Source organism: Tenrec ecaudatus, chromosome 9, assembly GCF_050624435.1.
Source record: "Tenrec ecaudatus isolate mTenEca1 chromosome 9, mTenEca1.hap1, whole genome shotgun sequence".
NCBI classification, from domain to species: Eukaryota; Metazoa; Chordata; class Mammalia; order Afrosoricida; family Tenrecidae; genus Tenrec; species Tenrec ecaudatus.
Window position 1 is genome coordinate 83587953 of NC_134538.1, and position 16934 is coordinate 83604886.

A 16934-nucleotide genomic window follows, 5' to 3' on the forward strand; every position below is an offset into this window, starting at 1 on the left:
ATAGAACAGGTTGTCATAAAAAAACCCAAAAAAACATCGGCAGCAAAGAAAAAAAAAACCTTATCACTGTGTGCTCACCTCCCTGATAAGATTGCTGAAGACAAAGGGGTGCATAAGCAAATGTGGTGAAGAAAGCTAATGGTGCCAGGCTATCAAAGATATAGCATCTGGGGTCTTAAAGGCTTGAAGACAAACAAGCAGCCATCCAGCTCAGAAGCAACAAAGCCCACATGGAAGAAGCACACTAGCTTGTGTGACAGCGTGGTGTCGAAGGTATCAGGTATCAGGCATCATCAGAACAAAAAATCATAACATTGAGAATGAGTGGGAGTGCAGAGTGAAGACCCAAAGCCCATCTGTAGGCAACTGGACATCCCCTTATGGAAGGGTCACAGGGAGGAGATTAGCCAGTCAGGGTGCAATATAGCAACGGTGAAGTATACAACTTTTCTCTAGTTCGTAAATGCTTCCCTACCACCCCCACTATCATGATCCCAATTCTACCTTACAAATCTGGCTAGACCAGAGGATGTACACTGGTACAGACAGGAACTGGAAACACAGAGAATCCAGGGCGGATGATCCCTTCAGGACCAGTAGTACCAGTTGGCGATACTGGGAGGGTGAAGGGAGGGTGGGCTGGAAAGGGGATTTACATATAACCTCCTCCTTGGGGGACGGACAACAGAAATGTTGGTGAAGGGAGAAGTCGGACAGTACAAGAGATGACAAAATAATAATTTATAAATTATCAAGTGTTCGTGAGGGAGAGGGATGCGGGAAGGGAGGGAAAAATATGGGGAGCTGATACCAGGGGCTTAAGTGGAGAGCAAATGTTTTGAGAATGAGGAGGGCAACGAATGTACAAATGTGCTTGACACAATTGATGTATGCATAGATTGTGATGAGCTGTATGAGCCCCTAATAAAATGATTAAAAAATGTTTTATTGGCATATACACACATTGTACAATTTAATCACTTAATCACATTAAGTAGAGCTGGACAATCATCACCGTGATCAATTTCAGAATATTTTCTTCTCATATTCATTGTGAGCTCCTCATTTCCCCTGCCGCACGGTACCGTTACAAACTCAGAGCTCTAGGTCACTCTCCCAGGGTGCAGCGGGGTGGTGGTGGTATGTGTGTGTGTGTGTGTGTGTACACGCGCGCTAACCACCAATCTCTCAGTTAAGAGCAGAGCTCTCCATCTTTGCCCCTCCAGGGCTTCCTACAGATGCGCGCTGGTGTGTAAGTGTGTGGATTCTAAAAGGCGTGCTTAAGATGCAGCATTGGGTCCAAACTGATTTTAATTTTAGTAGGAACATGTTCCAAAAAATCATCATCTTAGTCAACTGGGAAAATGATAAAATTTGTATTTTGCAAGAAAGTTTTAATGGCATCTATTTAATTAAGTAGATTTAGAAATCATATATTATTACCTATTATTGCTCAAACTTTCAATCTATAGTAATAACTTTCTTCTTTAGGTTATTATCTTAACAGCAACTTTTTCTTTCTGCAATTTCTCCACAGTACATTAAACGGACATTAACAGAGAAAGAATCTATTTCCCCTTCTATATTATTTCCTTTAGAGTATGTCATTTGGCTTATCAGCAGTACAGGGATAACTCTGAAGTCAGGAGAGTAAGTAGGTACTTTGAAAACTGTCAATCCCTTTGATTAAGCTTCCAGAGGCTTCTGAATCAGAGCCTTATGCTCCACAGAGCTGAATTCATTCCTATTAGCTCCTGCAACTGAGAAGAACTAATATGGTAGTTACCATATTTCCTTTTCTTAAGGCCAGAGGATTTAAGAAAGAATCCTACTAGATCAGAATAAGATTCAATTAGTCCAGTATTATTTTTCCAAAAGTATCATGTACAATGTATGGAAGAACACAGCTGCCCTTAACCATAACTCTTGTTGGGCACCTTCTTAAAAAGGTACCCTGCCCATTATAGACTAAACACAAAGTGCTATTCCAGTTAGTGAACAAACTTTCAACTGTGACATCTCTCCTTCATTAATACAGGCATAAACCTATTTATTTAGTTGTCAATTATACTCATAAAGTAAAGCAACCTAGCAGTGTTAAAAGCATACAAAATATCAGGAGGGAAATAACTGTACTTTGTGTTCCCATGCCTGTTTCTCACAATTGAGTAATAACCTTAATTATAGTCATTTAAAGTTAGACAGTTAAGACTTTATGCCATGCTAACAATATTACAATAGAGCTACTATTACACTTGAACTTCTCAGAAACAATTGCATTGGGAGTCCTCAGAAACTCTTGCATTGGGCTTTTTCATGGTCTCTCGTGGCCCATGGGGACATATCATATGCCAACATTTTTGGCCTCTCAGGTTTCTTGGGAAGCTACTATCTAAATTATAAGACTTGTTACCACTCAGCAGAGATCTGCATAGCCTCGTGAATCTGAAGAATCAGTTCTCATGCCACCAATCCTACCATGAGAGTTTGGGGTGTATGTGTGTCTCCTGATTGTATTAAAATCCTTGCTACCTCAAAAACATTTCTTCTTCTCTTGATTTTTCCATGCCTTTCATGACGGAAAACACGTGGTCCCAACAAAAACTTTGACGGACAAGCATCTGGTCTGGGGAAGATGAAAGCCTACCTGCATTTCTGGTTGTGAGGTACATCATCTTTTTCTTTTTCTTGCTGCTTATGGTTCCACAGAAAGGTCCTGAGGACGGGAAGATAAAGGCGACGTCAGCGCTACGGCAGAACGCGTGAATGCTGCTCGATGATATTCTACGGGGGGCAGAGCGTAATTCCCCCCATGTTGCATCTTATGAAGCAGAAGGGGAGAAGCGGAGTTGAGCCCCTGGATTTTGACACAATACCAGCAGGGGGAAGAAATGGATCAAAACTAAGTGTTCCTCTTAGAGACGCGGCCAAAAAGGGTGATTAACTCTAAATACATCTTCAATAAATACATCTGCTTATTCCGGTGGGAATGACCAAGACAGGAGGCCACCAAGGACTTAAAAGCATTGCAGGTGAGCTGAGTCCAGCTCCTGGGGACCTTAGAAGACAGAGTAGAACTGCCCTGCAGTGTTTCCCAGGCTGTGCTCTTCTTTGTTGCAATTGTTCTCAGTTCTTTTTATTACTGATCTTTTTATTGGGGGGGGGGGCCTCTTACAAATTACGTAACAAATCATCATTCAATTGCATTAAGCACACTTGTACATATGTTGCCATCAACATTTCCAAAACATTTTCTTTCTACTTGAGCCCTTGGTATCAGCTCCTCTTTGTACACCGCTCCCCCCACCCTCCACCCTTGTGAATCCTTCATCACTTATATATCATTGTTGTTATTTCATGGGCAATACTCTTTACGGAAGCCGCCGCCCTTATTTCTGACCACAGGGTTGCTGGTAGATCTGCACAGCTGACCTTGTAGTTAGCAGCCAGTACTTCACCTCTGCCCCACCAGGGCTCCTGTCACAAAGGACTACGTGCTATTCAGGGTATCAAGCTCATCACCTGAATTGTCCCAGTCTCTTCTAACAAATGCCTTTCTCTTCTCTTCCAGGAACTGGCTTGGAATGAGACCAGCGCTTCCTCCCTCTTTTATATGGCTAGCCTAGAATCAAATTAATGAATTGGATATCTCAGTGACCAAAATTTGAGATCATAGTCTAAGAAGTAGGACAAGCAGTAGTCAGTAAATGAAACCACATTTACTCTTAAAAACCAACCTTGAGATTTGAACCCCATGGCAATGGCGGTTTAAACATTTAAACAGTTAAGCACCTAAAATTCTAAATATTTATCAACTGGTAGGGTAGTGAAATGTTGGGGTCAAAATATAATGGTATTTTACATACAGATACAATGGCTTATTTTAAACCAGTAAAACGTCTTATTTATACCAAACTAGTCAAAGCATACAAAGAAGTATAGTCAAGAGGCACATGCCATTACTCCATAACAAGAGGTGTTAAAACCTTTAACCCAGCATCATTTATTAATGCATTTATTACTCATTTTAGTCCCACTATGTTGATAATTCTCAGGGACAAACTAACAAAAAAAGTGACTATGTTGGGAAAGAGAATGGAGAAATTAATTCAGGCTATCAGGAATCTGGCTATTCCAAGAGTGTGAGTTTAAGGTAAGCTAAATGTCACTTAAGGTAAACATTAAACCATCACCACCTACACCTTTAAAAACAAAATGTGAAGAAGTGGCATCTTTTAATAAATTGGGGAACTGGCTGCTAGCCAATTTACAACAAAAGTCAAACAAAGAAAAGCAATAACCTAGCTAAGTTCTTCGCAAATAACATATTTTCCTTGTGATCACATGCGGATCCCCTTACGAAGAACCAATGGGTCTGACCCTTAAACCAATAGGATAGTCCCACCGGCTTATGAATTCGGTGTTAACAGCTACTCACAAAACCCTTCTCAATTTGGTCTCCTGTCCACAAAATTAGTCGTCATGAAGCAGGAGCTGGTTCAGGTGGGAAAAATCATCAGAACAAATGCTAGTACTTTCTTCCTGAATATTCATATCGGTCAGATTTAAGACTGACAATCTGAAAGGCACTCAGGAAATGTTGAGAAGGGCACTAACCTGCCACCAATTTGGGTCTTCTCTGTTGACAATCTGGAGAATTTCTCCTTTTGAGAACTTCAATCCTGCTTCTTTGCAGGGTATCAGGTTATCGTTGTATGGATTGTAATCAAAATGACTTTTCACAAATACCTAAAACATAGAGCACAATTTAAAAAAATACATTTATTCATTTGCCACTGTATTATGAAACTGTTTTTTTCATACCACTGTGACTTGACTTTGATATGTATTTACTAACTCAGCTAAGGAACTTATCTCTCATAATAAAAATCAAGCTATTGAAACAGAAGGAAATAGCTTAGTATCAGAAAAGGAAACTGAAAGGAAAAATATCTTAATTTATTTTCTATTTTAATTTCTAATTATAAATTAACCAAGAGTTCAACAGTTATTCTAATTCAACATCCTTCCACTTCTAATCTTTTCACATGATTTTCTTAACCAATCATTGGTTAAGTTCTTGCAGGTAAATGCATTTCTCCATTAACATTCTGAACTAATGTAAGATGTTGATGACATAAAGCATATACATCTAGAATGACTTTCTGAGCCCCTAAAATTAAAACCACAAAAGAAAGCTCACATTTAAGTCAGACCTTAATATTTGGTAACATATAAACATTAAAAATCTATTTTTATTTCCAGCAATACATTCATATGATCATTGCATTAAATTACTTATATGCCAAATACTGAAAAGGCCTTGGAACTATTTTCCAGTTTAATTCATTTAACTATACATTTTTTAAACTTGCTTTTTAGTAAAAGTATGGCAGTCACTCACCAGTTAGGATTGCCAATATTTTAAATATCTATTCACTTTATTTTACTAATGCTTACTCATTTTAAATTCTAATTAAATCAAGCAATTTCAGTATTTGATGACAAGTTCACCTCAATCATTTTTGAGAACATATATAAATATTTATGGACATTTAAGTTTTATCTTCTAAAGACTCATCTTTGTCTATTAACATTAATCATAAATTTTAATTAGCAAGAAAGCACATTACTAGCCCAAATAACTATGTGTTATTTTTCTACTGGTTTATCACACGTCTATAAATACACAGAAAGAAGATATTCAAACAACACAAGTAGATACAGTATATTAGTAACGCAGAAAAATGTAATATGGTCTATGCACGTTAAAATAATTTACAAATTAAAATTGGGATCATGTGACAACATTTTAGTAATTTACAATGAGGTGATTTTAATAGAACACATCGAGGACATTTTCAGTGAGTTTGAAAAGGCTAAAATTAATGCTTAAAAAAATCAGCAAACCAATAATTTCCTGATACTCAATTTTATAAGTATCTAAAAAAAGCAGGCATACAAACATTATTAATATCACTAAAATATGGTAACTGTCTGACTTACCAATGACATGCAGCTCAATGTATTGGCAATTAAAAAAATGATTAAGCTCAATCAATGTAAATTAAGTTGGCTGATAAGACAGAACAAGAGAGTACCAGAAAATTTCCTGGAATGGCATCATACCTGACGGATGTGTGCTGGATGCTTCTCCATACTGATGAAACTCTAAAAATACATTTTTCAATTGTATAAATAAAGCCAGATTTTAAGTTATTATAAATTAACAAAATCAAATAAACTGCTGGCTCATTTGATTTACTTCCCCCATTTGGTAATTGCTTCCCTGATCAACTGCACAGAGTGTGTACCCACTGCCATCGAGTCAGTGCTGACGCAGAGCAGCCCACGGGTCTGAGTAGGACTGCTCCGAGGGGTTCTGAGGCTGGTAACCTTTGAGGGTGGACAGTCTCATCTTTCTCCAGTAGAGTGGCTGGTAGGATCAAACTGCTGACCTTTCGGTTAGTAACCCAACTTGTAATTGACTCTGCCACCAGCTCCTTACAGAGGGTGTAGCAGCTGAAAGCTAAAAGGCGAGGGTAAAGATGGACATGAGGATTTAGGTATGTGTCACCTTGGTCGCTCTGATTCTCAGAGGTTTGGCGGTTATGTAATGGTGTAAGTCACCCTCTGTTTCATAATCCTATGTGGTTATTCTCTATCACTCACATTTTTGCATAGCAATCTAGTCTTTGGACCCTCACGAAGTGAGTAGTGGGTGTTTTTACTCCCCTGCTCCAATCAAACTGTTCAGGCATTGCCATTATCTGTGGAATAGAAACCACACCTCCTTAAGTGGCCTAGTGATTCTTGATCTAAAAGACATGATCATGTGATCTCATCTATGGTGAGGTAAAATTTCTGGGATATTCTATAAAAGTTGTGTAAAGTTTCTGAAGTAGTCTTGTCAACTCTTAAGTTTTCCTATAGGCCTTAAATACATTTACTAAATTTTATTTAAAGAAAATAAATTATATATCTCTAAAAATGGGTTTAACCTTATATACTAATATATTATTTTTTATCATAGGCACTGGATCTGATTTCTTTATTTTCAAAGTATAATTTAGCATTCAATGTATTTAATTAGCTTCAATACTTATAGAATTATATTAGTCAACTTTAATTTTATATAATTTAATCCTTTACTAATTCAGTAAGTACTTTAAGAATATTTAATAAAAATGTTTTCATATCACCCTTAGGGTAAGTATATTTTCCAAGAGAGTAATATAAGTATTAAATTCATCTAGTCAATTTCAGGTTTTAGAAAAAAATTTTCCCCCTTAGGTTTTAGAAATTTAAGCAAATGATGCACAATACTATGAATAAGAGAAGAAAGCACACACATCAATTTCCTAGTCCTAGTAAATTTCTGAGCTTCAGAATTATTCATATTGCATCTTATTTTGCTCGCTGTCTCTATCAGAACTTTCTTGAAAGTAAAATGAATCAGCATATATTGTACAACGATAGTAGAAAATGTTTATTCTCCATCTAAAAGGGATCACTGACAGGCATAATTCTTATTTTTCCACCTATCAAATTAATTTTGGAATTTTACTTCCATAAGAAAAAAAATTAAGACTAACCTGACTTCACTTTGAACATTGAAAAAAATCAATTAATACAATCTTTTTGACTGAAACTTTTGTGACATTAAAATCATTAAATATTTGACTAGATTTTGTATGTCTCCATTTTATTAAATGTACTAAAGGTTTTACTAATCGATTGTGGATGTTCATTCACTACCAAAAAGCTATGGAACACCACCTATTAAACGCTAAATTCCATATTCCAATTACTAAAGGTAAGAACTGAAATGACCAACAAACTAAACAGAATAAAGAAAACACAGAAGACTTTTAAATTCAGAATATGCTCAAATTTATTCAGAGTCGAATATTAAAAATTAAACCTTAAAACCAAATTAAGACTATATTATGATAACAATTTCTACCCATCAGATGAGCCAAAATTCATGACAACATCCTATAGACCTAGTAGGAGTGTGGCCCATTGACACTTTACCACCAGGTTGGTAGGGAGAGCTGGTTCAATCCTTGTGAAGAACCACCTGGCAATTGTTGCTGCTGTTGGGTATCATCTAGGCCAGTGGTTCTCGACCTTCCTAATGCTGTGGTGACCTTTCATATAGTTCCTTATGTGGTGCTGACCCCCGACCATAAAATTATTTTCGTTGCTACTTCATAACTGTAATTTTGCTACTGCTATGAATCAGGTGATCCCTGTGAAAGGGTAGTAACCCACAGGTTGAGAATCACTGATCTAGTCAGTTCCAACTCATAGCATCTTCATATTAAAAAGCAAACACCGATAAAGAAAACAAAACACTACTGCTTGGTCTTGTGCTGTTCTCACAACCAGCGCTGTCTTTGCAGCCATGGCTGCAATCACTGTGTCAATCCCTCTCATTGGTGGCGGGGGGGGGGGGGCGGCTGATGGAGATCCAAGGAGAATAAAATCCTTATCAATTTCAAGCCCTACTCCTTTTACCTTGATGTTGCTTACTGTGTTCTTTATGTGGAGGTGTAGCACGTACTGAAAGCTGATTTCTTTGGACTTCATCAGCCAGTACTTCAAGTGCTCTTCACTTTTAGCAAGCGAGGTCTGGCATCTGCAGACCACAATTTGGGAACGGCCCCTTCCCCCAATCTCGATAGCGCACTCTTCTTCAGAGTCCAGCTCCGCGGAGTGTGTGCTCAGCACACAGACGGAATTAAGTATGGGGAAAAGCTACAACCCTGAAGGACGCCTTTCCTGATCTTCAGCCATGCAGTAGCTCCAACTTCCAAGGACTGCCTTTTGGTTGATGTGCATGCTCTGCATTCTCTAACTCCTAGCCTTTGTAACGGCATCCATGCTTACATATGCATTCTTGAGTGAAGCAGACCTGTAACTTCCTTTTCTTAAAATGTTTTCGGTAACTCAGCCTGACCCAGTTATGAGTTAAGGGAGAATGCCTATTAGTTTGGCCCAAACATGCAAGTGGATTTCTTAATAGCCTTTGGGAACCCAATCTATATGTTAAGTTGACCAGCTTCCAACTGAAGGCACAACTCCTAACTTGTCCTATTTCTCAATTAAAAATGCAAATATTTAAATCCCATAAAATATTTTCAAAAATTTTAGTATGCACTTCAAATAATTCAGATAAAAATGATCTACTGACCAACTTTTTTTAAACACCACAGAATTGATTCACTGGCAGTGCGTTTGGTTCGGCTGAGCTCCTGGCTTCCGACTACTCGGACCCTAATCCAGAAGAGTGCAAATCGGCCTCCAGCACTCTCATGCATGGTAGAGCTCCGGACCTAAGAGGATGTTTGCAGATACTGAACGTCTGCCTTTTCCCATGAGCATCTCTTGTTAGGATGACGATGGTTTGCTCAGGACACTGGGCCTGGTTTATACCGATCTTTCTAGGGTAACTCATTACAATAGCTCCTGCTTTTACTATACAGAAGTTTATAATTTTTATACATATATCCAACAATGCATTTGCAGAATAATCCTAAACATTAAAGGAATCAATCTTTTTATAAATTAATTCATTTAATTCTCAGTCACAACTTTCTGAGAAAAGAAAAATTATCCCTAAGTATGCAGATGAGAAAAATGAAACAGAGCGCGAGGCAAAGTCAAAGCGCTATTCAGTGGCTGTGCTGATGTCTGAATGCAAGCAACCTCCTAATTATTCAGTAGCGTTGTCTTTCTCGGATTAGTTCACACCTTCAAAAAACTGCTGTGTGGTCACATGATCTCAACTCTCTTCTTTCAATGTGAACCTGTCCTCCCCATTCAGCCCATCAAACGAACATTAAACTAGAGATGATCTGGGCTACATGCTTATCCTCTAACAATAACCAGAGAACTAGAAAATAACAAGCATCCAAAATGTTTGCTAAACTGATGATTTAAAGAATTGATTGGTTTTTCTGATACCTATCAGTATGTTACTCCAATGGCCTTAATCATAACACTCTGACATTACAATATCATGGGCTTCCAAGAGTGATTATAAATAGTCAAAATAGCCTATGGCTATTAACTATTAGCAGAACAAATTAATGTATTAAAAATAATTCCTAAGTTCATGATCCCAGTGAGATTCATGAATATTCACAAAGAAATATCCTTCTTGTTCATTCAAAAATTCAGCGATGACAAAATAAAGGACACCAGAACAATTAGTTTTTTCCTCCAGATTTCTTTAGAGAAAAGAGTAGCAGCTGGAGGTGACATCCAGCAGCATGGTTAAAGAAATACACGCATGATCGCTATTACCAAGAACTGCATTACCTGCTGAGGCATAATCGTATCTCTGTAGCTTGGTAAAATTTTTAAGGTGACACTCCCACTAATATTTTTCAGCAATTCTTGTAATTCCTTTGGATTGTTTCCAACCTCATGGCCGTTGACTTCTTTAATAATATCTCCCACGTGAAGCAGACCTTGTCGGTCGATCATTCCTCCATGGAGGATTCGGGCAATCACCAGGTCATTATTTTCAACTCTAAATGTTACACCCTATAAGAAATAACATTACCACTATAGATTATTACAGGGAAAAGCTTGAATATATGTAAGAAATCATAAAGTTCTCCCACCACTCCCACCTTTCCCATGTCCTCTCCTAATGAACTATGTACAATGTACAATGGTAACTTGTAATCAGAACAAACTCACTGCCATCGTATCAATTCTGACTCATGAAAACCCTACACGACAGGGTAGAACTGCCCCTGTGGGGTTCTTGGATTGTGACGATTAACAGAAATAGGAAGTCTCATCTTTTTCTTGGGGAGTGGCTGCTGCTGGTTTGAACTGCAGACCTCTCAAGCCAGCTCAATGTGTAAGGAGTACACCACCAGATACCAACCTCTACACCACAGATATCAACTCATACAAATAGTCTTTCCATAGTAAGGATCATTTCAAAAATAAACGAGCTATCACACTGCATTCCAGACAACAAAAAGAAGCAAGTATCTGTGCATGTTCACAGTCTTGCTTCTGAGCCCCGCCCTGCCTTCCTGGTTTCCTGTCCTTACAGTCAGGACCCAAGCAGGAAATCATAAACTTCCCTATGTTTGAGTCCTACAGTGGTTTCTAATTTACATAATAACAACTTCCGTCTGTGTCTGGATGCTGTCACCAGTAGCGAGCAATCTTCCCTCGAAAGACAGGAAAAAAGGGAGTAGCTTTCTTCAGACATTTGGGCTCCCAATTGGCACACTTCTAATTTCTGCTCCCGTCGATGGAGTAATATGGAGTTATATGTTGGGCTGCTAACAGCAAAGTCAGCAGTTCAAAACCTCCTCAGGAGAAAGATAAGGCTTTGTACTGCTGTAAAGTGCTAGCCTCCTAACCCACGTGGTAGTTCTACCCTGTCCTCCCAGGTCACTAGACGGCAGTGAGTAGTTCTGTAGATTACAGCAAGTTGAAAGTGACAGAGGTCTACTTGTATGCATATAAAATAAGACATAAAACAAAAGAATAAAGTCTTCATATCAACACAAATGGGCAAAAGAAAAAAAAGAGAATACTGGCTGGAGCCACCAGTCTGTATGATTTAAGGAAGCAATGGTATATCTACTCACCAATGGCTCTCCAGCTCTTTTGTGAATACCAAGAATACGAATGGCATCTACTGGTAATAACTGATTATTGACAGAATTGTTCATTTCTGGGCTTGATGGTGGTGAATCATAACACTTTGATGCCACGATATCATGGGCTTCCAAGAGTGACTATAAGGAGTCAAAATAGCCTATGGTTATTAACTATTGGCAGAACAAATTAATACATTAACAATAATTCCTAAGTTCATTATCCCAGTGAGATACTAAGAACACCCACGGTGCACATTGTTACAGTGTTAAGGTTCCTACACCTGAGTTAAATCAAAGGAACACTGTACCACTTGAGTTTTGTTTATTATCATCAATCACATTCCACGCTTGGATTTGAAAGAGACAAATACTTCAATATCTCGTTTTTTGAGCTGTATGCTATGGAAATTAAATTTAGGCTTCTAACTCTCACGTGATAAAGGCACTGGAATTCACGGCTACAGTGATCATCGTTACTCAATATTTATAATCAAACTATATTTGATATGAAGCACAAAGGTGTCAATAGCTGAGATTCTGAATTTTAAACTGAAAATTGCTTTATTAATAAGATATATTTCTAACATGTACAAAATGTTAAAAAATACATAATAAAAATGAACAGCATCTTACGGTTTGAGTACAAAAGACATTTAAGCAATAGGGAGGAATGAGCCACGTATGGTCCTAATGATAATATACATTCTACTATTTAAACTTACTATTACTGAAAATGGCTCTGATATGGCATTCTAAGAATATTGCTGCAATTTGAGGGGCACATTTTTATTTTTCATTCCTTATCCTCACTAGCCCATTCCAAAGAAAGGTAACTCAACAGGATGCTCAAACTATAAAATAATATTAATATCACATGCCAGAAAAACTTTGCTAAAGATCATTCAACAACTGTTGCAGTAGTACATCCACAGGGACTGCCAGAGGTTCAGGGCTGATTCAGAAGAGGACATGGAACACAGGATATCATGGCTAATGACAGGGGTCTTGGCTCTAAACAGAGAATACCACAATGATGCTTGCCTGTGTTTTATTGGCTATGCCAAGGCACTGAACTGTGTGAATCCTAACAAACTTTGGGTCATCTTGAGAATAAGAATTCCAGAACAATTCACTGTGCGCGTGTGGAACCTATACAGCAGTCAAGTGGTAATGGCAGTTGTGTGACAGAAAAAAAGAATGCTGCATGGTTTAAAATCGGGCCAGGTGAGCTTCAGGGTTGTAGCCTCTCACCAGACTGGTTCAATCTTTATCCCGAGCAAATCATCAGAAATGCTGACTCTATATGAAGAATGTGGCATCCGGATTGGAGGAAGGCTTAGTAACCTGCAATATGCAGATGACACAACCTTGATTGCTCAAAGCGGAGAGGAATGGAAGCTTTTGCTGATGAAGATCGAGGATTGCAGCCTTCAGTGTGGATAATGACTCAGTGTAGAGAAGGCCAAAATCCTTCTAACTCTAGCAATAGGTAACATGGTGATAAATGCAGAAAGCTTGAGGTTGTCAAGGATTTTGTCTTGCTTGGATCCACAATCAATGCTCATGGAAGCAGCAGTCAAGGGGTCAAAAGACGAGTTGCATTGGATAAAGGTGCTGCACAAGACTTCCTCGGAGTACTGACAAGCAATACTTTTCAATGTTACTTTGAGGACTAAGGTGCACCTGACCCAAGCCACGGTATTTTCTTTTTTGAAAATCATTTTATTAGGGGCACATACAACTCTTTTTTTTTCTTTTTTTACATTTTATTAGGGACTCATACAACTCTTATCACAATCCATACATATACATACATCGATTGTATAAAGCACATCCATACATTCCCTGCCCCAATCATTCTCAAAGCATTTGCTCTTCCACTTAAGCCCCTTTGCATCAGGTCCTCTTTTTTTTCCCCTCCCTCTCCTTTCCCCCCTCCCTCATATGCCCTTGGTAATTTATACATCGTTATTTTGTCATATCTTGCCCTATCCAGAGTCTCCCTTCCCTCCCCTTCTCTGCTGTCCCTCTCCCAGGGAAGAGGTCACTTGTGGATCCTTGTAATCAGTTCCCCCTTTCCAACCCACTCACCCTCCACTCTCCCAGCATCCCCCCTCACACCCTAGGTCCTGAAGGTATCATCCACCCTGGATTCCCTGTACCTCCAGCCCTCATATGTACCAGTGTACAGCCTCTGCCCTATCCAGCTCTGCAAGGTAGAATTTGGATGATGGTAGTTGGGGGGAGGAAGCATCCAGGATCTGGGGGAAAGCTGTGTTCTTCATCGGTACTACCTCGCACCCTAATTAACCCATCTCCTCTCCTAAACCCCTCGGTGAGGGGATCTCCATTGGCCGACACTTGGGCCTTGGGTCTCCACTCTGCACTTCCCCCTTCATTTAATATGATATGTGTATATATACATACATATACACACATATACACATGCATACACACACACAACCATGGTATTTTCATTTGCCTTATATGTATGTGAGAGTTGGATATTGAATAAATAAGACCAAAACAGTATACCATATATACTTGAGTATAAGCTGACCTGAATATCAGCCAAGGCACCTAATTTTACCACAAAAACTGCATAAAAATGTGCTGAAAAACTCAGCATATACACAAGTTTAGACAGTGTAACAGTGGTTCTCAACCTTCCTAATGCCGCAACCCATTAACACAGTTCCTCATGTTGTGGCGACCCCCCAACCATAAAGCTATTTTTGTTGCTACTTCATAACTGTAATTTTGCTACTGTTATGAATCAGCTGACCCCTATGAAAGGGTCATATGACCCCCAAAGGGGTCACGACCCACAGGTTGAGAACCGCTGGAACAGATGGATTTGAATCATGGTGCTGGAAAAGAATACTGAGAGTTTCGTGGACTGCTACAAAGACAAGCCAATCTGTCTTGGAAGAAGTAAAGGCAGAGTGCTCAGAGGCAAGGATGGCAAAGCTTCGTCTTACACGCTTTAGACATATTGTCAGAAGAGACTAGTCCCTCGAGGACATGATGCTTGGTACAGTGGAGGGGCACTGGAAAAGAGGATGGTCCTCTCGGCGATGGACTGACACAGTGGCTTCAACGATGAGCTCAGGCAGAGATGAAAACAGTTTTGAGGATGGCGCAGGACCAGGAAATGTTTCATTTTGTTGAGTATGGGGTCACGATGGGTCAGGCCGACTCTATGGTACCTAACAACCACCACCCTCTATTAATGATCTATATTACTTTCAGCACACTCAACATCAACTCATGAATTAGTAAATGGAAAGAAGGGTGCAAATGTCCATAAAGACAGAAGAAGAGGAATCAGAACATTGGGTTAATACATCATTTTAAGTCACTTCACAAAAATATGTGTAAGAGACTGGAGGAAAAAGGACAAAAAGAAAAAAAGTAGGTGCAAAGTGATATGTTTTATCAACGTTGGATGCTGCTCAGAGCTCTTGCTCAGGCGGCTTCACTTTCACACTGCCCTCTCTTAGGCAGGCCACTCCCATGACTGGGAGTCACTACTTACACAAGGTGAGACCCAAGGGTAAGATCACCACGCATGGCTAATCACAATGATATGAAAAACAAAAACTGTAGAATACTGAAGCACATTAAAGCACACTAAATCAATAAAAATAGTAAATCTACAATGGTATTTTTAAAAACCAGGAACACAGACAAAAAACCCCACTTATGACCATTTAAGGCTGCTATGTAAAATATCTTTGTATTTTGAAAACCAGTGAAGAGGAAAAACCAATTACTTATCCTTACTTTTTCACCAGGAAACACATTTTAAGGTAATTCAATAGCCCCAAATGGTGAGAAAAATCTCCATTTTATAAATGAATACCAGTTAATGAATGCAAACAGATAATCTGGAACATACTTTTGCAATTATAATAAAAATATCAATGTGCCACTCACTCACTCTCACTGTTTCACTCACTCACTGCCAAAAAAAAAAAAAATCAATGTGCCTTGGTGGCACTTTGGGTTAAGCATCGGACAGCTACCAACCAAAAGATCAGAGTTCAAATCCCCCGGCCGCTCTGTAAGCGAAAGATGAAGCTTTCTGTTCCCATAACGATTCATAGCCTCAAACACAAAGGGGGAACTTCTACCCTGTCCTGTGGGGTCACAAGGAGTTAGAGTCAACTGCAGGGCAGTGAGTTTGGTTCTGTGTTTTGGAATGAAAATATTGATTCAGGCAAGGATTGAGTCTGTGTTCATCATCGGGTAATGATCTGTGTATATACTACTAAAATAATATCGCAGATTAGTTCCTTGTGGCGTAGAGAAAAAGAGTTCGAAGGAGTGATCAAATTACCCTCACTCTTAGTCATGGAGCCAATTTGGGCATCAACAGTGGCATGCCAACCAATTGGCATGATGTCTTCTGATAATATAAACACGCTGCATAGTTCATGTTTTATCACATCATTTAAAACATATTCTAGCCTCAAATAATGACCACGAGTCATTCGTTTTTTAGGAAGAACTTTCACTTAGGGGCAATAGGAAGAACAGGTAGGACAACCCTACAACCAGCATCATGAACCTGAAAGAAACAACCAGACAAATGCAGAGTGACCCCCTGCAGGTCCCTTCAAAAGGATGGGTGTGGGTGTGGGAAGACGCACCAGGCGTTGCCAGGGACCTAACTGGAAGTGGCTATGAGCACAGCAACTGTTCAGAATATTACGGGTTAAGTGGAGATTTTTGAGCCTGGATCCGTGCAGTACATGAAATAAAGTCTACTGATGGAAATCACTATGGAAAATGGGCAAGAAAGGCAAGTTACAAGATGGCCTGTATAACGTTAACCTCAATTCAATAAGGAAAAAGGACATGTATATTTACACATTTAAAAAAGTATGGAAGAACACGTGCTCAGATATTGCGGTCGTCATTTAGGCAATCCAGTGCTTTACTTTTTATCATTTTTCTCACCTGGATTTTATGTATTAAAGTTTCTATGATATACATGAATCTTCAAAATGTTTATGGAAAATTCTCATTCTCTCTTCATTCCATTTTCCACAGACTTTTTGAAGCGACCCTTTATACTTAAGTTTAAATACTAATTAAAAATGCACAAAAGTTCTACTAGGATGCTTTAAGACTGTTACAAAATTAACATGGCCAGTCATAAAAAACTACCACATCTAAAACAGTCTCTCCCAGAGATTTCCCAGACCGAGTCAATGACCATCAATTACTTACACCAGTTTCTTATTCTTATCCTTCCAAATCTTTGTGGGCATCTCTCATATCCAA

At 38.9% G+C, this 16934-nt stretch overlaps 1 protein-coding gene across 2 annotated transcripts in view; it reads right to left on the bottom strand.

Annotated features, from left to right (window-relative positions):
- PALS2 (protein associated with LIN7 2, MAGUK p55 family member) overlaps positions 1–16934 on the bottom strand; it is a 102045-nt gene that overhangs the window by 12382 nt on the left and 72729 nt on the right. The window contains exons 4-9 of one of the 2 annotated variants that reach the window (XM_075558282.1): positions 11631–11780; positions 10330–10557; positions 6130–6171; positions 4618–4749; positions 3523–3622; positions 2648–2716 (exon numbers count right to left, since the gene is read on the bottom strand). In XM_075558282.1, coding sequence (XP_075414397.1) covers positions 2648–2716; positions 3523–3622; positions 4618–4749; positions 6130–6171; positions 10330–10557; positions 11631–11780 — 721 coding nt within the window. The remainder of the gene's footprint in view (positions 1–2647; positions 2717–3522; positions 3623–4617; positions 4750–6129; positions 6172–10329; positions 10558–11630; positions 11781–16934) is intronic. The other variant, XM_075558283.1, reaches the window with a different exon arrangement.